Source organism: Lipophrys pholis, assembly GCF_963383615.2.
Source record: "Lipophrys pholis genome assembly, chromosome: 12".
In the NCBI taxonomy this organism is placed as follows: domain Eukaryota; kingdom Metazoa; phylum Chordata; class Actinopteri; order Blenniiformes; family Blenniidae; genus Lipophrys; species Lipophrys pholis.
This window is the reverse complement of record NC_137641.1, coordinates 20,660,936-20,682,262: the sequence shown is the minus strand read 5'-3', so window position 1 is coordinate 20,682,262 and position 21,327 is coordinate 20,660,936. Positions and strand designations below refer to the sequence as shown.

At 41.0% G+C, this 21,327-nt stretch overlaps 1 protein-coding gene across 4 annotated transcripts; it reads left to right on the top strand.

Annotated features, from left to right (window-relative positions):
- The first annotated feature begins 21 nt into the window (after positions 1 to 21).
- On the top strand, positions 22 to 20,785 carry LOC308117996 (AP2-associated protein kinase 1-like). 4 transcript variants are annotated; one of them, XM_080477158.1, is made up of 20 exons: positions 22 to 1,046; positions 2,465 to 2,583; positions 3,692 to 3,800; positions 3,935 to 4,077; positions 4,950 to 5,071; positions 5,415 to 5,496; positions 5,816 to 5,948; positions 6,062 to 6,165; positions 6,503 to 6,585; positions 6,750 to 6,910; positions 7,364 to 7,485; positions 7,871 to 8,224; positions 8,424 to 8,566; positions 8,671 to 8,864; positions 8,976 to 9,065; positions 10,093 to 10,188; positions 10,373 to 10,480; positions 11,316 to 11,477; positions 13,462 to 13,569; positions 19,099 to 20,785. In XM_080477158.1, the coding sequence occupies exons 1-20, from the start codon at positions 884 to 886 to the stop codon at positions 19,794 to 19,796; spliced, it is 3,294 nt and encodes a 1,097-aa protein (XP_080333284.1). In that variant the 5' UTR covers positions 22 to 883; the 3' UTR covers positions 19,797 to 20,785. The 4 variants fall into 4 exon arrangements, with proteins under 4 accessions (XP_080333284.1, XP_080333283.1, XP_080333286.1 ...); XM_080477157.1 differs by having other exon boundaries at positions 13,462 to 13,602; XM_080477160.1 differs by lacking the exon at positions 19,099 to 20,785 and adding an exon at positions 13,931 to 14,555.
- The last annotated feature ends 542 nt before the right edge of the window (positions 20,786 to 21,327 follow it).

The following is a 21,327-nucleotide window of genomic DNA, read 5'->3' as shown; positions in this document are numbered from 1 at the left end:
ACATTACCCACAATCCCCTCCGTGCGTCAACAGCAACAGCTAGGATGTTGCGATATTGCTGGCAGCCAAAGATTGCTGTGGTTGCAGAGATTAGACCGCTGGGTTGAAACCTCAGCCTTGTGTTTTGGTGGATGCCAAATTGTCTGCTCACATATCTGCAGCCGCAACAGACGCTGCCTCCAGTCTTGCTGTCGACTCGACGCCTGTTTATGTTGATGGAAGGCTGCGTCGCGCTAACGCGTTAGCTACCCCAAAATAACAGTTTTGTTGCAAATGAGAGCAATGAAATAGCGAGACGGGCAGCTAGCTATGAGGCAGCGAACCGTGGCTTCTCTCCACTGAGGATGGAAAGATATCTCTTGGCAGCGCTACTGCACGAGTCGCACGTCGGATACATCGCCGCCGAAGACGTTATCTTCAGAGGATAACCTGGATAACCTTAACGTACACGAAATGTCATAGCGCGTAAGTAGCTAGCACTGAGCTAGCTCGGCTCTGGCTGCGAGAGATGGAGAGTGACCTAATGTTGTCGTTATCAGCAGCCGCCCATGGACAGCTAGATGGATAGCTAAAGAATTACTTTCTCCAGAGATGCTTTAGCCTCCCTGGGTCGTGTAAGTCACTTACATAACAGCGAGTCGCCGCAGCCGCTCTTGTCTGTCACCGACTGGCTTGTGTTGGCGAACACTAAAACTCCGAGTTCTCTCAACATCATCACAAGTGACAAAGGCATCACTGCATGTTTGGAGGCTCCAAATAGACTCGTTACGTTTACAATTTCAGCTGCGTTATCAAGTCAGCGCATCTGAGTGTGTGTGTGTGAGTGTGTGTGTGGTGTCACTGACTGAAGCCACTGAAATACCGCTGCTGTCATTCGGACAACATGAGGAAGTTCTTTGATTCCCGTCGGGAGTTGGTCAGCTCCGGGCCTGGTTCTGGAGGAGGAGGCAGCAGCTCCGGGTCCAGTCATGCTGGAGGAAATTTCATTGGACGAGCCTTCACTGTCGGGCGGCACCAAGTCACCGTGGAGGAGATCATTGCTGAAGGTGAGAAGGGGGCTGCACACACCACATGATGCCGTTTTGTGTGTGTGTTTTTGTGTTGTTGTCCTCCCTTTTTTTTTTTTTTTTTTTTTTTTTGCTTTTTACTGGATTGGGAGTATAATAATCGTCCTACAAGCCAAATACGCGAGTCACATGACAGACCAGAGGTGTAACCTTATATCATCCCTGCTGCCATGATGGAGCCTTGTCTCTGTGTAATGTGGATACAGAGGCCTATTCTCATGAACAATGTTATGGTTTCTTCTCAGTCAGAAGTGTGATTCAAAGAAACAGAAATGCACCTGGCACAAGGCATCGCCACTTTCTGCCTGAAACGATTTCAGTGTACTGTATCCAGGGTTTTCAGTAGAACAAGTCGTGGGGAAGTTGTGGGACTGAAATATCCAGATAAAATTACTGATGGTGCAGAGCAAGTCATTTTATCGATCAATTTAAACCTGAGAATGCAGATTCTCTGTTTCTGGTGTTAAGTATCAAGTAAAACATCAGTTCTGAACATTAGATGTGTATTCAATCCCTAAAACGAATTGTGATTGATGCTGGCAATAATAATCAATTTGTACCGATTGTTTTTGAATCAGACATTGTTGTGATCCATGGACAGTTAATCAAAGATTAGTTTCCCTCCATCTTGTATTCTTTCCGAATCAAAGACTGTGGCATTTATGGCATTTAATCTGCTGTGACAAGGCTGCTAGACAGTCAACAATTTCAAAGTGAGTGGCCAGCCCATAAATAATGTAGAACATCAGTATGATAGAGCTGATCACGATGTCTAAATTTACTCCAATATCTGCATCAGAAAAATGCGACTCCTCCACCTGCGCCTGTGTTCAAAGGATTTATTTTTTTTAGATTTATAGTGCCCACACTGCCGTGCAATGCCACATGTCAAGTTGGGGATGCAGTAGAAGCTGCAGTGTCTGCATGGAATTGATGACTCTGCCACAGCTGAACTAAGCAAAGTGAATTTGTGGTCTGAGCTGTACCAGATGGTAAGGCCTCAATGTAGGCCTCTACACTGTGAAACCCTGCAGCAATGACATGACTAATAGATAAGGCTGAACCATTTGGTCTTGATTGTCCTTTTTAATACAAGCAGGCATGGACAGAAACCATGACAGTTTGCTGAAGTGTTGAGGCGTCATAGTCAAGCATGAAAGTGGAATATCCAAAGTCTTGATAGACGAGTCAATCTTGCAAAAAAATGTTATGTCACTCGATGTTCCCCTACAATTTAATCTGCATTAACTCTCGGTATGGTAAATGTTGTGACAATCTTTATAGTATGTCAGCATGTGCTTGTTTCCAACTGTTAATGTCACGAACGATACATGTATCGCATCTGCACGTCTGAGTGCCGGATTCATTTGACCTGTTGTTTCCTGTCAATTCTGCAGGTGGCTTTGCTATTGTGTTCCTCGTGAAAACAAATCAAGGGGTGCGCTGTGCCCTGAAGCGGATGTATGTCAACAATGAGCATGATCTGCAGGTGTGCAAATGTGAAATTCAGATAATGGTGAGTCGCTTGGATTAAACGCTTCTCTGCTCGTTCTCATTTGGATCCTGTGTGGGTTTGTATGCTGGGGAAAACATGTGACAACGACAAAAAAAAAAAGTGTTTTCACAGAAATCCACATGTGCAGGATACCGTATCCCATCGAACATGGCTAACACACATAGACATCCTGCTGTTGTTTGGATTGATCTTTCATATCTCTTGTTATGGATAATTGTCTTGTATGATCTGGTTTGAATTATTATGCATTTCTGAATTGAAGATTTTGTTATTGACGGGACCTGACTGCGGCAGTCATTGTATATATATTTGGGAAATGTATTAAAACTGAAGTGGCTTTTCTTCAATGAGCAATTTGAGATAACTACAGAGTTTGCTGATGTGAAACAAGCACAATCTTAACATTGCTGTTTCAGATTTATCATAAATAAACATCACATGCTAGGAATAAAAATGCTTTCCTCACTCTGTATTTGCCATGAATACAAAGAGGATTTGTTTATTAGATGAACAAGAGTGCCATGGTGTACTATCACAAAATGTGACAATTCTCTAGTATTGGAAAGTTTGAGTCTTTACATCCGACTCACTTTTTTTTTCTCTCTGAGGAAACACTCGGAAAGAAGGAAACGATAGATGCTCAAATGACAAAAGGTTTCATTATTAAAAAAAACAGTCAGCACAATTATGACAAGTCATTGTCTCATGTTCAGTGCCAAAGTTGTTCTTTTTTCCCCCAATACCAAATGTTTTCCTTACTTCAAATCTTCTTTTCTTTGTAATTCATAGTCACTTTCTCCTCACACACCCGCATACAGTACCTCAGCTGCAATACTTTAGATTTTTTCATCACTTAATAGATTCCCGATTTCATCTGTTTGCAGCTCCCTCTGTAAGGGACGGCCTCACAATGCAACTCTGAACACTACCCACACTCAGCTGAGTTAGTGTTTTTTAAACAGAAATATGGGACTAATTCTTCAATTCCACAGATCATGTTTCACGTCATTTTGTCATTTCACCAGTTTGTATGAAAACTGTGCAGATGCTTTCTGTTTTTGTCTTTTCGAAACTGTGTATTAATGCTGCTTACTGTGTGTTCCTGCAGAAAGACCTTGTTGGTCACAAGAATATTGTGGGGTATCTGGACTCCAGTATCACTGCTATGGGATCGAGGGATGTATGGGAGGTTCTTATACTTATGGACTATTGCAAGGGTGAGTGCTGCGAGCAACATGTCAGTTTACTCTCATTTAATTTGGTAATAATTAAAATCAAGAAACAAATCTAAATCCCCGTGAATATTTTTTTGTGTATTTTTCTTTGTGTGTATTTGGGTGTCATTGTGCAGGAGGGCAGGTGGTCAATCTGATGAACCAGAGGCTGCAGACTGGTTTCACTGAGTCTGAGGTTCTGCAGATCTTCTGTGACACCTCTGATGCAGTTTCTCGCTTGCACCAACGCAAGACGCCTATCATCCACAGAGACCTTAAGGTGACATTTTTTTTCTTCTGCTTTTAAGACTGCACAAATCCTCCATTTTATTTAACTATCCTTCACACGTCAAGTTTGCCAACACTCTGAATTGGTTTGAACTTGGTCAAACTCTCGGCTGGCTGTGGACCACACCAGGTCAGATGCAATTTCCATAAAGTGGCGCCTTTTTCAATGTTCTCCTATCATGTTTTTATCCTTACATTCCTATCAGGTTTCATAGGTTAAAGTTCTGCAGTACCCGCTTCAAATGTCAATTGCTAACTTTACGGATGATAAAAAAAAAAAATCACAATAAATCCAGTCAGTCAATAGAGCGTTAACCTTTTGAGTACAAAGTCTGAGGGCTTTAAAGATCAGTCTCTCACACAATGAAGAGCAGATGTTGCGCTCATATATTTTCAAATTTCATTGTGATTGGCCTTTAGGCACTACTTTGTACTATGTGTTGCAGAAGATTACACTGTAGTTGACACCATGTACTTTAGACCACCATCCTATGATATGTTTTACAGTGTCGGTGTCAAATGAACTAGTAAAGGTATTGTCACTGTGTTCATTTTGTAGTTCAGTAGTTCTGATACATTTGTAAACTGGGCTACAGTGTATGGGACATGTTTTTAGATTTAGTTTAAAACTATATATTGGGAACTACACAGCGTAGCTCCTTGAATTACTTTTTATTTATTGAATTTTTGTGATGGATATTATCTGAAGTGTACATTTTACAAATGAGATTTATCCGTGTGAAACAGCAGAGCCGGTCAATTTCTGCCATTTCACCCCCACACGGAAATCCTTTGTGCCCTCACTCGAGGCAGCGCTGTATGTCTATTTGTGCATCATCTCTTGTATATCTTGTGTATCTTCAGGTGGAGAACATCCTCCTGCATGACAAGGGTCATTATGTGCTGTGTGACTTTGGCAGCGCCACTAACAAGTTCCAGAGCCCACAGACTGAAGGAGTAGCTGCTGTGGAGGAAGAGATTAAAAAGTGTGTGAATTTTTTCATCGGCTTCTTTCATTCATTCGAGCTCCTTTTAGCAAGTGTGGCACAGAAACTGTCTGCAGTATTTTCCATCGTTAGCAGGTCTGTTGTTTGTTTTTTTTCCCAATATTGAATTTCCCTGATTTCTTACTTTCACCTCCTCCTGAGCTGCAGGCTACAGGCCTGAAAATGATCTGTATTTTGCTTGATGCAGTGTTTAATTTGCAGTATTTAAAAACAGCTTCTATATTTAGAAACATGACATACTGTGAAGATTATTTTAGTTATTAGAAACATGCAGCTTTCTTTACTGATGTAGTTTTTTTCTGTCCTGACTGCTTTCTTTCAGGTACACTACTTTATCATATCGTGCTCCTGAAATGGTGAACCTCTATAATAACAAGATTATCACCACAAAGGCAGATGTCTGGGTGAGTTTAGTTGACAGATGTTTGTGATATAAATGATGCAGCACTGTGGGTAGAACAAGCAGCATATATTTTATTAGGCTTAAATCCTTTCATGGGATCAGTATCAGTGAAACGCGCTTGTCATCTTGGACCATCAGTAATCAAATTTAGGTATCAGTTAGCAAATTTAAGAAAATAGCTGTAGGTTTAATAATTAGCTGTGATGTTAATCCACACTTGTTTAATGTTTGCCGAGGTGTTTAGATGGGAGAAGGGCTTTCCTGACTTGATTAATCCTCTCGTGTGTGTGATGGGGTGTGCATGTGTTTGTTTTCTGCAGGCTCTGGGTTGTTTGCTGTACAAGTTGTGCTTCTTCACTTTGCCCTTTGGTGAAAGCCAGGTGGCCATCTGTGATGGCAGCTTCACCATTCCAGATAATTCCCGTTACTCTTACGATCTTCACTGCCTCATTCGTTAGTCCCTCTTCAACATCATTCTAATAACAGCATCGAAAACAATTGTACCCAGTAACCTGTTCTCCTGTTTTGTTTTCCCAAGTAACATTTTGTTTGTCTCTTGTTTCCAGGGTACATGCTGGAACCAGACCCAGACAAAAGACCAGATATCTACCAGGTGTCCCACTTTGCTTTTAAACTCGCTCAGCGGACCTGCCCTGTTCAGAATGTGAAGGTCAGTCTCTCTCAGCACCAGAGCCAGATAAAATTTGCTTTATTTTCTCTTATCAGTAATTTATTTTCTTCCCATACTCACTGGGAACTGATGTGGATTTTCTTTCTGACCTTCATGGAGACATGTTTGTTAACATGCTGTGGGAGGAAAATGTTGCACAGTGCCGTTGCAAACCATTGAAAACACTTTTCATGCACAATGAGATGTTTGTCGCTTATTTGGGTTTTATTTTTTGGAACTGTGCATTCATGTTGGAATTTTTTTGTTTATACACCATTCATGTGTCTGTATGTGTTATATTCTTTGTTAAGTAAATGTCTTTCTCTTTACGAAACAGAATTCTCCTATTCCCTCCAAACTTCCTGAGCCCGTCAAAGCAAGCGAGGCTGCAGCGGCAAAGAAAAGCCAGGCAAAGTCCAGGCAAGCATGACCTGCTTACACTGTATCGCCATTAAAGCTGTCGTAACACTACTTTTTGTGGAAGTAATTAAGAGCCGCCCGTGTGCTGATACTCATTAAAAAATGATCTTATCCCTGTGTGCCATGATTAACAAGAAGGCCAACATCCTCCTTTTTGTTTCCAGGCTGACAGATCCAATTCCCACCACTGAAACCTCCATCACCCCTCGTCAAAGGCCCAAAGCGGTGCATACCCAGCCGGCTGCTGGCATCCTACCCATCCAGCCTGCTGCTCTCACCCCTCGCAAGCGGGCTAATCTCTCTGGTGGTGCAGCTCAGCCTGTGGGTATGTACAGCACTGCGTCCTTACTTTCCCATCCATCAGAGAGAGAGAGAGAGAGAGAGAAAAAAAAAAAGCCAATCTTTTGAATGAGTGTGCATAAATACGAGAGTCCCTCTAATCCGCTGTGCACATGTTGAATACAGCAATTCTCAACAGGGACAGATTAAGTGTGCAGGTTCGGGCTCATGTAAATTAAAGCCATCTAACCACAGCCCCAAAGTGACTATATCATGATTATCCCTCTCCCTCTCTGCAACCCTGCTTCATGATGCTTGCATGGGCATTTATGACATATGATTCTCTTGTTTACATTTTGATGAGCATTGTTGTTATTTTTAATGAAAATAGAATTATTTTACTTCACATTTAAACTGTCTTGCATCTATTCACTTATTCTTAATAAATGCTGTAGCAGTTGAGTAATGTGTTGACTGAGCTCCTTTTAACATCCCACAGGAGTCGGTTTGGACCTCTCTCAGCCAGCTGCAGCGCTCCAGTCGCAGAAGGCACAGGCTTCAGCGCTGCCACTCATCCAGGCGCAAAACAATTCAATTCAACCTGCGGCTCCGCCGAAGCAGGTACATGCAGCAAATACCCTGACACTGAAATGGAAAAAGACGCATAGAAGCATATTTTGGTTCTGGCTGTTTGATTAATAATAATAATACATTTAATTTCTAATGGAATTTTCATTAAAAAATCTCAACGTGCTACAAGCACATTAAAAAGAGTAGATATACATATGGTGGAATAATAAGTGGATTCATTTCATAATAGATTGTCATAAGAACAACCTATTTTTCATTAAATTACTAACATCTGTCCATTAGTCACACAGGTTTTTTTTTTTAATGTTAGCTATTTTCAGGGTTTGGACACTTTTGATTTGAAAAACTGTAGATTTTGCCTATCGCAATGTTTTTTTTGTGACGTCTGCCTCTGTTAAATGTGTCTGTGTTGCAGCCTCTTCAGCCAGCCGTGGCCACAGGAGTAGAAACGGCCCCTATAGCAGCAGCGGCAGTGTCTGTTCTGGCCAAGCCTGATGCCCAGCCTCCAGCACAGCCAACAGTTCCGCAGCAGGCTCCACCTCCCAACACAGTCAGCTCCACCTCACAGCAGGCAGCACAAGCACCGTCCAGCCCGGCTCCGCCACAGCGCCCGGCTCGTCGCAAGCAACCTAGTGTGGCTCAGCAGCCCGAGGCTCAACCTTCGTCTAACCAACCAGCCGCCAGTCAGCAAGCAGCATCTCAGCAGCAAGCATCAGCTGTCCAGGCTCAGACTGCATCAACTGACATCTGCCAAAAATCAGCCGAGACAGTGAGTGGCCTGCTGTGAACCGCTCAACTTCACAACAAAGTCGAAAACATCACCAGCACTGTAGAGCTGACAATTTTACTTTACGTCCTTTTGACCAAAGACATTAAAATGTGGTGAAAGTCTATAGTGTCATCTGATTCTTCACAACACCTCTGCAATGTCTTAGCTTCATTGTTATCCTGTGTCTCTTTTTCCTTAGACTCCACCTGTGACTCCAAAGACAACTGAAGAACGAGGCCATCAACGCACTCCGAGTGACTCTGCAGTCAGTGGAGCGCCCACCAATACAGTGAGTGACTCCTTGCAGCAGCAAGGAGCCAACGGAGATGCTCTTCTTAGTCAGTAAGTGAAATCTTGGATAAAGCTAAAGAATTATTAAATTACTTCTACTTTTTGGTTTCAATGTTTTCTTTTCGTTTCTTTTTTTTTTTTTTTAAAACTTGCAGATCACTTACATCTCAGCCTAGCACTATCCAACCTGTTCAGCTCGATGACGCTGCACAGGACCAAAGTAAAGCTGCTTCTGTTGGTCCTGCCTCTGCTGGTGCCACCAACACACAGACCCCACCTGTATGGAACCCATTCGACGATGACAACTTCAGTGCGGGGGAATTCAAAACTAACGAGAGCAAGGCCAATGGTAACAAACTTGTGTGAATATAAAGAGTGATGTACTGGCCACTTTTCCAGGAAGTACTCTGCTTTTCACTCTGACTGCGACTGTAACTGACAAGGATTTTCTTTTGGATAGAACTACCTTCAGATACCGAGACAGCATCCTCTGAGGAGTTGATACCAGGTTTACAGGCGTCCACTGTGGAGGATACTCCAGCAGAAACTGGTATTTTGATTTTCTGTTATATTTGATTTTTCTAACCTTTTTGTGACTCATCATTGCAAAAACCTTGCATACAACAGGACCAATCAATAACTGCTTAAACAAGCAGATCTGAAGTATAATGGAAATCTTGTTGAATGAGATAATGATATTTTATCCTGTTTTAAAGGTATTGGAATGAATAAGTTTCCCTTCAGTTTAATTCCCGACTGCCAAGCTGATGCTACATGGTGCATTTTAGTTTGAAGAAGTCAACGAGACAAACCACTCAAGTAGCTGACCCATTATTCTGATTGCTTTGAATGGCTTCTGAAAACAAAGGCTGTCAATGTGCATTACATGAATAAAATAAAGGGTTTGATCAATTTGGATAAAAAATGTATCAATTAAAAATCCAGCAGTGTGGATAGAGTACATTTCCAATGTTGTCAGATTCTTTGTGTTTATTTTAACAAGAACCAACAGTTTAAGATGTTGCCATATAGTGTTTATTGCAATGGTCAATACAATCTTTTCAGGTTAGAACGGAGTAATAGGAACCAGTGGAGCTGGCTAAATGGGAATTACAACCTGATTTGAGTGGATTGGAATTATTTGTGTAGATCATCTGCTTGTACTTAATGTTATACCTGTGTATAAAAAGAATTAAATGTAGGAGCCGTTATTAATATGTCGTTGGAAAAAAAATTAATCCTGAGTTATCAGAGTCCTTTAAAGATATTGTGGTAGAATTTTCCATCAAGATGAAAAAAGGAATGACGATCAGGACAATGTGTATTTGTCTCCACCTTGTAAATGTTCCTGTCCGTTTCCATTCTTTTGATTCGCTCTGGACCAATCAAGTTGAATTTAGCTGATGGCATCGTAAAGACCTATAGAAATATATTGAACTCATTCCTGCTGATAGAAGTCAAGACATTTCAAAGGACGCTTATTGGCCCTTGCACATGTTGAAAGTATTACTGCATCAACTGCTGTTTCTTCTCATGCAATATACATTTCCCCTGTGTTTTGTTGCTTTCATTACCAGGTGAAAGACCGTCAGCCATTGTTGATGTGGATTCAGGAGCGTTGCTGCTTGTGGTCCCAGATCCGTTCCGCACTCTAGAGCTCTCGGATACACCGGGTAAATATCTCTGTCCATGGCTCAGTGTTATAAACGCGTTTATATTTATGTGGTCCTTACTTAAATATAAACGCGTTTATATTTATGTGGTCCTTACTTATTGTTCTTTTTCTACAACTGCTGCAGGTTTTGTACTTGGCTCACGTCTCCTTTAATATTCTCCCATTCCTTTTTTTGTGTTTAGAAAAGTTGATTGAAGGACTCAAATCTCCAGATACGTCTTCGCTCATGCTTCCTGACCTCCTGTCGTTGTCTGATCCGTTTGGTGGGTCCATGGAAGAGTCTGCAAAAGGTGTGTGCATGTGTGTGTCTGTGTTTCATAAATGAAAAAAATGTATTCATGAACAAGTTAAACAAGTAAAACCGAAGGATTTTCATACAAGTCTCTGGTTTTAATTTGAACTTTGTAGTTGTATGTATATTTTATTGCTTGTATCGCTTCTCGTTACACTGCCCCCTACAGGTTTGGCATGCTCACAGTAGCTCTGGACCAGGTGTATATGTGTGTATATATCTGTGTCAATGAAGATTTTTTTTTTAAATGAGTAGAGAATATCTGTTTTTGTAAAAACCCGGATACGTGTAAACCTGACCTCAAATTCTTCCACAATGTTTTGGTGAAGCTTGTCACTGACTGGTGAATCATCTTGACATCTGTAAGGTTGTACCTCTCTTAACGGCTCCTTTTATACTCAGTTATGTAACCAACCTGTTGACAATTGTCTCATTAGTTGTTTTTGTTGCGTGGCAGTTACCTTCCCAGGCTTTTGTTGACCCTGTTTTGAGACGAGTCACTACCATCAAATTCAGACTGAGCGCTTTCTTTTTTTCGAAGAATGGTTAAATGTCTCGAGCGTTTTAAATCATTCATTCTGTTTTTAGTGTTCCAACTTTTTTTTTTTTTTTTAGAATTGCCATTATTTTAGGTCTTTGCCAACAGAGCACCATGTTTTGTGTTCAACACAAAGACGTCACACATTTTGTTTTTTGTTTTTTAGCTAGATGTTATTTTTTTTGTGGGAAACACAAGGAATGTTGATCGCGTTTTGTTTTATTTCTTGATTTTTTTTTTGCATTTTATCATTAAACCATAACAAAACTTGTCATTGTCTTTTTTTGTCCACCAGATCCTCTGACTGCAGACGAGTCTCTCCTGGGCTGCTCCCTGATCTCTGCTCCTCCGGCAGCAGGCAGTGCCACCTCTTCCGTCTCCTCCGCTCCCACCTCCGCTGCCTCTGCTCTGGATGATCTCAGTCTGTTGTCTGGAGACTCCACGCAGCTTAAAGCGGGTGAGTTGTAACAATCTGGCAGAAGGAAATCACTTCCCACACACTGGGAGGCACGGATTTAAAGCAACATTAAGAAGCTCAGACGTGTAAGATCAACCTGGCTTCTTTGAATTCCTTGATAGAACATTTGCCTTCGAGATGAATATTTGACACAGAGTGCAGCACAATGAAGGTTTATGGGGAAATCCAAGAAATGACCTTTTTTTTGTCTGCTGACATCTGACTTTGTCTGTGTTTGGGAAGCTGAATGTTAGCTTTGGAGTGGAGTATCAAACATATGTCTTCTAAAGTGTTCAGGTTTCAGGTGGACGGTTAGGGGTAGGTTTTGAGGTTGAATTCATTAAAACGATATTTCCTCGAAAGGTACCATCTAACTTCGCATAATCGTATCACAAGACAAAGTACACCGTTACAATGCAATGATACATCATGTCCACTCAGTCCAACACCAAACTACAGCTGCACCCTCCAACTCCACACAGTAAACTGCCATATAAGAGAAATCACCCATTGAAAAATGTGATTTAAAGAATAAGTGGAGTACAGATGTACTTGTATCCAAGTTGAATTAGGTCCGTGAGTTTATACACTTATACAGCTTATGTTGCAAAATCATCAAGGAGAGGTTGTTTTTTTTTTTTCATTCGTCATAACCTTGTTCAACAACAACTCAGCTTTTAGCCATTTTAGACATCAGAATCATACAAATTCTGCTCATGACAATTTTTATTTTTTTTTTTAACAATATTCTTATACTTTTTTTTCACTTTTACCAGTAAAGGATGGACACATAATATAGTCACTAAAATAACATACAAAAAAACGGATCGAACAAAACAAAGAAAATCAAAAACCGGAACAGCAGCTCATATCCATGTCAATAATAAGCAATGAGCAGTCAAGAAAATCCCTGCAACATGCTATTAGAAACTCCAGGTTCTACATAGTTCAAATTAGGGCTCCCAAGCTTTATAGAATCAGTCAGTTTGTAAAAGTGATATACACGTAAGATACTCTAATGGCACCTGATCAAACACCAATTTTTGCCTTCAACTGATGGTACTCTTTCGTTGATCCACTGCAATAAAATATTCTTCCTTGCAAAATAAGAGAAAAAGTAAGAATATAAAACAGCCTTTTAGTATGTTTTGATGTTGCACGTCAGCTTGGGAGGCCCAATGTCAGAGACAGAGAGTCCATCTCCAGTTGTAAGCCAAATGTTTTTTCGATAACACATTAGACCAATACATTTACGGTTTCCGACATGACCAAAACAAAATGAGTGAAGGTACCAATTTCTATCTTGCATTAAGGCACCGGGTTGAAAGAAGCATTGAAGTGATTATCTGTGGTTGGGGGATATGTACATTCCGTGTAGAATTCATAATTGTATTACTCGGGCAATATTGCAGACTGATCTCTATTAGGCACGTCTCCAGACATCCTTCCACTCTTCATCATCCACTGTGTGGTTTAGTTCTTTTCTCCTTAAGCCTCTGCAACCTCTGATTGTCTTAACAGCTTCAGCAAGGTATGACATTTAAATATGAGTCAATGCAAAACTCAAACTTAGCAACTTCTTATAAATCATCATGCTTTCTCTGTACACTTGTATTTCTGTGAAATATCTGTCAAATGGTGTTGTGACTCTCTGACTGGGAGCCACACAGCTGCGGTTGAGACGTCGAGCCTTGGCTGCTGAAGCAGCTTGACTGGAGTTGACGGCGCCAACTCCAAATCACAGCCTGACTGTATGTGGCAGCTGCATCAAAATAATTACCGCCAATCTTTCCACATAATATCCTATCAATCGGGCTTTGTAGTGGTGGAGAGCAGCAGATGTGTTTCTGCAGTGGTTTTATGAGCGGCTTCATTACAGTGAGGGAGGGAAAACTCATCGCTCGCGTCCTCACCGATTCTTGTTTAGCAGAACCTTGTATGATTTTGACGATGCACTGTTAAATATCAACGTCTTTCTCTGCAGATTCGTCCCTCCTGATCTCAGACTTTGAGTCCCAACAAGCAGGTACAGAGGAAGGCACCGAGGATGAGTTTGATCCTATTCCCGTCACTGGCCGAAAGAATTCCCAAGGTGGGTCTTTACGGTCTCCTCAAGAAAACAGAGGTGGGTGAAGATGGCGTTTAGGATCATAGGCACATCCAGACATTGAAACCATTTTTTAGTAACATAGCAATCCCTCACTTACACTGTTTTACACTCTTGAGAGTCTTAACTTAAAGAGTATTTTTAAACCTGTAGAGGTAAATGGGTAAATTCTGCCCTCTCTTTCTCTTTTCTCTCTCTCCTCCTCGACCTCTCTCCCCCTCTTTGACTTCCTTGTTTGCTTATTGTGACTCTCTCCCTTCTGCTGCTCCTCCCTCCTCTTTGCCTGTATTCGTTTTGCTTTCCCCTCCCCTCCCTCCCCTTGTACCTTCGTCCTGTCTCCGGCCAGTTTCAGGAGGCCACTCGCGCAGTAACAGTGGTGGCTCTGAATCCAGCCTGCCCAGCTTGGCCCGCTCCCTGATGCTGGTGGACCAGCTCATCGACTTGTAGGCGGCCCACCCCTCTCCCCATAGAAGCTGTAACACTGGAGTAGAGACTGGCAAAGCCTAACAACAATCAACAATGTTGTCCGAGCTTAGCTTCTTGCAACCCTTGGCTGCCATCTTCATTGTAGTTCCTCCAGTAGAGGTGTCCTCCACCTTTCAGTGCTTCTTCATCTTCTGCCCTTTCCATCTCATCTCGTGCATTATCTGGCTTCTTTTCGATTCTCATCTCCCCCTCACACTCATCTTTTCTCCTTGTCGTGGTCGCCATGCTTTATGTCACGATCACGTCGTAAAAGAGGCTCATCAGCGCTCATTCTGAAGAATAACTTTGACGTCAGGATATAGACTAGCTCTCCACTTTCTTTCAACAGTACGACATTACGTCTACTAGCAAACAATAGAAGCTCATCGTTGTAATGTACAATAGGCATAGCTCTAAGTGGTCGTAGTTATTATCGTGCACAAGTGAATTTGTTGTCGTTTGCCTTTTCAAATTTTCCTTCCCAGATTTATTTGCACATTTTGATGAAAACAAAAAAAAAAAGAAAATAAGAGAGGAAAATGAAATGACCATTTTGTTCAAATGAGGTTTATTTCTACAAAAGCCAAACGTCTTTGAAACTTCATCATGTAGCCTCATTTGCACAGTTGCATAAATATTTCCCTCTGTCGGGGCGGCGGGATTAAAATCAAACAAAAAGACCATTTAAAGCTGCTTTAGATTAGAGTGAAAGAATAAAGTTACAATCTGGAAATCGATCAGCCATAAACACACAACGGTCAAGTGCCATAAAATAAACATAGGGGTTTCTCGGAGTGGATCTGCTAAACGTATCTTAAATCTGCACTGCGTGTGGTCGATCACCAGGAGCGTTTCTCATTTGCTTTTAATTTAAGGTGACTTTTTTTGGGGGTGTTTTCGCCTCGAGCAAAGCAATAGCTAAAGTAGGGTATGAATAACAAATCCGAGTCATTTAACTGTGTGAATATCAATAGAAATGCATGAAAACAAGAAAATAATTTGAGCAATGAACAGCGATAGGAAACGGTAGAACTATAGTAGCAATTATAAATAGACCAGACCACTCATGGCTTTTCAGGTCATTTCTTGGCACTCAAAATCATTTTCCACACACTCGCACCTTTTTATTTCTAATATCAGCACTTTCATTCCACATTGTACAATCCCTTCTACATTCCTGTCACTAATTTATGTAAATAGATATCTGCAAAGCTGCCGCAGGCTTTTATTCGGACCGTATATATAAAGTCACTGTCATCGAGCTTTACTTGTGGAAAACATATTGCTTTACTTGTGAAATCTCTCTCATATATATATACAGTATATATATGACATTGTTTTCCTGTTAATACATGTTAATATGAATAGAGTGTTAGAGAATGAATGTAAGTAATAAATATTAGTCTATAATAAAATCTATCTATGATTCTTAACACCATAACCATTCGATAATATTGAGAATATTCTATATAAATATTTCATTCCTCTTTGTGGAATTGTGTGTTCAGAGCGTTTCTTTTCTTTGTTCTATCTACTTGATAATTGTGGGTAAATTCAAATGTATAGACGATGACCCTAGTCTTTGTTTAAACCTGGAAGATTCGGCTGAATCCCGTGTCTCATTCCACCTTTTGTGAAACGAAAGTGAGCCTGTGTTATGTTTGTTTACATGGACTGACGAAGGATTATATTTTTATTCAAGAATTTTTTCCAGAAAGTGGGAGTTGGGTGTCTTTTTAGTTTTTTGGTCCCGTTTCATTTAAAAAAACAACAAAAAAAAACAAACAACTTGTGCTTTTCAAGGCTTTTTGTTTTTGCTTTGGTGGTCACAGAATCCATATCAAGAAGCATGGCAGTGTCGTTGACTGTTCTGTTCACGTGTGTCGGTGCACTATGTTATGATAAGTACGTGTGAGTGCGTGTGCGTGGAGTCTGAATCGTTGGGTGTGTTTTTTCCAGTAGCCTACTTGTGTTGTTGTTTGCTGCCGACGTGACGACGGGTCGCGCCGTCGTTAGAATCTCCTCCGAAAGCACAGGCCCCGCCCCCTGCAAAATTTCTCTCAGGTAGTCAGAGCTGCAGTCCGTCGCTCTCTGTCCGAGAGCTGGAGACGTACAGCATTGGCTTTCTGCTCCCCTGTCTCACCGTCTCCGAGAAGTGTGCGCTCCATATACCAGTTTACTGGACCACAGATGTCGTCCGAGGCGTGACGTGTGAGGGGCTCTGTGACGCGTGGATAGGTTCTGCTTACGGCAACAACACAGCACCGCTGCTGCTGACCATCAGGCGGCCGTTTATGGTTAGAAAGGATCTGCTAAAGTTTCTGTAGGATCAAACAACGGTATTTTACTTCCTGTGGGAAGGCGTACCTTCACTGCTTTTATTAAATTTATTTCATTATTACACGTTTAAACATGGAAATTTAACAAAATGTGAGATTTTTGTTATATTTACCAAACATTTACATTCAAACGATCATAATTTAAACATTGGGAATGACACATGCTGCGTTTATTAAGACGCAGGTTGAGACGCACATCACATGTAGCTGCTGTGTTGCTCAAAGGCTGCTGGGCTTCGCTTGCACTCGTATATTTAAGCCACAAAACGTTTGTTCTCTGAGTTTTGATTCTCAATCAGATCAAATGAGAAACAAGGTTTGACCTTCTCGAACAGAAAGATGCCATAAGCTTAAATATCTCTCAGAAAGTTGACAAGTTTCATGGTAGGTGGGGTTTTTAACATTATATAGTGTTTTCATGTTAATTCTGTTACCTATCCCAGAGTCACATTTATTGTCATTTCACAGTTTGCTGGTGCAGCCTGTAAAAACACCTTGAGTGTGGTCGGCTGCGGGGAGTTTGTGCAATGGCAATAAATGGTAATTCCGATTCTATTACATTTTCGGAGTGTTTTCAGTAAGTTATTCTACACTAATCACTCCCTCATCCAAGTAAATCTGCAAAAATAAACCGGTGAGAGAGAAAGCTGTTTGCAAAACAACAGAGCTTTGAGTGTGTTTTCTGCAGGAACTGCATGTGCAATGGAAGTTTTCTTTGTTTTTTGTTTTTTAAATCATCCTCTAATATTTTTGGGGGGGAAAACCTCGGTCATTTTGCAGTTACTGTTTGAACCTATGCAACTCCCAAGCTTTCTCCCCGTAGCCTCCAATGTGCTGTTGTGATCAGTGAAGCCGAGCGAGACGAGCCCTCGTTGTGAAACAGAAGCCCCTCTGGTTTTTTTTTCTCTCTCTCTGTAGTTTTTTGCCAAAAATTAAAACAAACAAACAAAAAAAATAAATCTGTTGATTATCTGGTACTATTGAGTGTTTTGAGACGCCTCCTTGTCATTTATGGCCCAAACCTGCGTCAGAGCTGTGATATCGTGTGCTCCTTCTATTTTTGTGAGATAACTAAAGAATTATAAAAGGGATGGCAAATAAAATACAAATGTGAATGTCAATGTGTGGAGTTTTAATTGTGAGATATTTATTGAGATACTTGCAAAACAAAAATTTCTATATTAAGAATACCATTTTTACTTTTGACCGACTCTTATATGGCATTTATATCCGATAAAGTTCAATGAGAGCTTACAAAAATGACAAGCAATTCAAAATATAAGATTTAAGGATACACATGGATTCTCACAAATACCAAACATGGCTGATCTCACTGTTTATTAGTGATGGTCACCAAGCAACCATTTTTAGTTTGGAAGAAACGTGAGGAAAAGAATAATTTGTATGGTGACGGGTTGAAAGCTTTTAACAAATTAATTCAAACAGAATCATTTCACATTTTTACAGTATTTGTGTAGATATCTTTACATTTCAGACGGCGATCTTGAACCACTTTTCAACCCAATAAATCCTGAAGTAACATGTTGGAGAGCAGCAGGATTTAAAACATAACTAGCTGTTAATTTGCCCATTCAAAGTGACAACACTGACACTCCGAACTGAACTGTAGGTGTCAGTCATGCAGCAGTAGAAGAGGGATGAGGCTTTGCGTTTGCAGCTCTGAGTCCATTGAGCTCAAGCTGTGTTGTTTTAGCCTCCAAACTAAAACAGGAATGTTCTCTCCAGCTCAGAATGAAAAAGTTGCTTTTATCTGAAGGCTCATTCTTCTGTGTGTTATTAAGAATTCAGACATTTGGCTTCACTGTAAGGCTCTGACGTATCCGAGACCATGGACTAGTGGCCCAAAATCCCTTCTATGGGAGTCAATACACGCTTATGTCACATTGAACTTTTAAAGACAATTAGCTGCAAGTTTTAAAAGCTTTAACAACTTTACATCATCAGTCTGATGTTTGGACTCTTAATAACTGGTGTTCGAGACGGATACATACAAAGACATTCATTATGAAGTACTTTTAGAAAAAAACACATTTTCAATTTCAAACCATACAAAGTTGTTAAGTGGTATGGTTGCAGATAGGTTTAAAAGTGTAAAGTGTCGTTGGTTTAGACAAATCGCAAACCTTTTTGAAAATATATTTTATAACCGTGTGTCTGGCTGCTACGTCCTTATTGCCGTCCATTTCAGAGACTGTGTATTTGTTTGTCTGAGAGAGATCACTAAATCTTAAACACTACCAGTAAATCTCTTGGCCACGTTTCTTTAAATGTTGGTAAGTAGATGACTTGAAAAATGGAGCTGATTTTGCGTGATAATGTAACAGAATTTCTTCCACAGATTTCCACTTGATTCTGTTTAGATGTTATTATAATCCTCATAATTATTGTAATTTTGCATTTTCAACACTGGTAGGAAGAGAACAGAATGAAATCTGGTATTTTAAGAACAGTTTTCATAATTTACAACATTGAATCTTTATTTTGATGAACAATTTAAGTGTATATATCATTTCAAGGACCGGAAAAATAGTTGTAGTTTGCTATTGTTTGGTATTTTTTTATATTTTATCCATTGACACTTGACCTTAAAAGGGCAGGATTAAAAGCATAGTGCACAATTCGCCTAATCAAAGCTCACCAGTGTGATTTCTCTCCTGTCTGACCTTTCTCCCCTGTCCTCCTCACACAGACCTGCAGGGGGAGCTAAACTGTAAAGAACTGCGAGCGGCTGTAGCACCTGTGCACCTCAGTGAGGACATTCAGGGGTCAAAGATGCAGCAACCGGCCGCTGCATGTGTCTATAGTGAGCGCACGCTGCCGTTAGGCGAATTCGCCAGTCACCACCAAGCTGTACAAACTCCGTGCGGCAGCGGCCTCCATCTCTTACCTGTCGAACAGGAAGCCCAGCCTCCGAGCGGCCCCCTGACCTCCGACGTCTTCCAGCTGGCCCCTTTCAAAGCACCCGGGAAACCAAGCAGGATGCCTTTCGGCAGCTCCTCCTCCTCTGCGTCTCGTAAACCCACCGAGCCGTCTGACGTCTTCCTCCGGGCGCCGTTCGGAAAGAGGCAGGAATCCGCCGAAGCTGCTCCTACTAAATCTCACATATCCAATTCTGCCTCGCAGCAGAGCCACCTCGGCAGACAGCGGCACCCAATCGGAGTCTCGTGTCCTCCGGCTGCACTTCAGCCTTTCGGTCTGCGTGCAGACGGGCCTCTGCTGCAGCAGCCGGTGGCGGTTCACCGGGTCGTGTCCAGGATCGGTCAGCAGGCCGCCGTGGGCTCGGTGGCTGTGGGGCCCCTGCACGCCTGGACCATAGGGGGACGAGCTCTGGAGGACCCCTTCACCGCCGCACCGTTTCAGCCACGATGCTCTCAAGGGAAACCCTGATTATTTAATCATCTCTTTTTAAATGATAAAATAAATAAATAAAAAAAGCCAAATCGGAGCTTCTCCGTGTAGCTGAGTGGCAGTATTACATAGAAACATCAGAATGTTTTTACTTTTGATATTATTACAGCAGTGTGAAAAAGTATTCTTTAACCTGGTAAAACGCGGTGCTCTACCTCAGTCACATGACCTGGGCACAACAGTGCATCATATCAGCACTTTACAGTTTGTACTTTAAAAAAAAAAAAAAATCTTCTTAAATATGTTTCCTACGAATCCTACGGCGAAGGATTTCACTCGCTGTCCATTTGATGTCAAAGTTCTCATTGAGTGTTTTTTGCTGAAGTTATTGCATCATATAACGGGAATATTGAAGTCAAAGTCATGAGACAGGCTTTCATCGCATGTATCAGTATTGTTGTTAGATCACATATTGTGCCTTTAAATGCGAGTTTGGTTTATTATTTTAAATGTGTTGGTAGATTTTTTTCAAACCATTGCAGCATTTAGATGACCAGTTATTTTGCTTCAAGCCAAAGAAACGCTCCCGTTGTTGTTTTTATGTTCAGTATTTACATTTTTCTAATCGTCGCTCACAGAGCAGCTGCAAAGTCCGACCTTTTGTCTTGATATTTCCAAAGATACCAGACACGTCTCCGCTCCAAAGCCTTCCATACTTGCTGCTGCCATTTCAACTGTTTCCCCACAAACTGACAAGAATTGTGCTAAAAGCCCTCAATAGTTTTTCAATCGTGTCATATGAGGTTTTACAGAAGATCGAGAGGTACAAACAACAGTCAGCTTTCATACTGTATTTTTAAATTTATTTTTAATGCAGAGATTTTTTTAAGCAACATTTCTGAATTTGCTTTATACACCAGCAAATGTTTTGTAAACTGCACTGCCTTTGCTCCCAGTGTTTTATTAATGCGTAGTATTTGTTATCTGTTACTACTTGATACAAGCAAATATTAAATGGTTCTCGAAGTAAAAGCCTTCGTCATTTCTAGAAACCTTAAAGTGAATGCTTTTGGGTTCTTTTCCAGATCCTATGTTTGTTTTTTTTTGCAAAAGGAAAACTTGGATATTGAAGAGATTCATATCTGTTTTATCTAACGGCACAATGTCAACTTATTTTTGATCTTCTGAACGAAAAAAATTCGGAAAGAATGAATGAAGAAAACTATACGTTTTTATGGTTTAATGTGGTCCAACACAACTCTCATCAAACATCTGTGTTTCTGAGTTTTACTTTACAGGCAAGACATATTGTGTCCTTGGCCTTTCGAGGTTCTTCAATAGAACAGAGGCATTGATCCATACAACCGTCCCGCTCTCTGTTTGTAAACACGTTGCAGTCGTGCAGCAGCACGATGGAGTCCTCCACTTCGCTCCTCAGAATTTGACTCCGAGAACTTCTCTCTCTTCAGTCCGTCGTCGGTAAGATATTTTTGTCAGTAGCTACTGTGAAACTTGTCATTACGAAGTATAACTCGCAGTGGTGGACCTCTGTGTTCCGCTGGAGTTAAAT

Coding starts and splice junctions, on each gene's coding strand:
- LOC308117996 (XM_080477157.1), top strand. CDS start 884: ATGAGGAAGTTCTTTGATTCCCGTCGGGAGTTGGTCAGCTCCGGGCCT. Junction 8,865..8,975: donor TAACGAGAGCAAGGCCAATG/GTAACAAACTTG, acceptor TCTTTTGGATAG/AACTACCTTCAGATACCGAG. Junction 10,481..11,315: donor CATGGAAGAGTCTGCAAAAG/GTGTGTGCATGT, acceptor TTTGTCCACCAG/ATCCTCTGACTGCAGACGAG.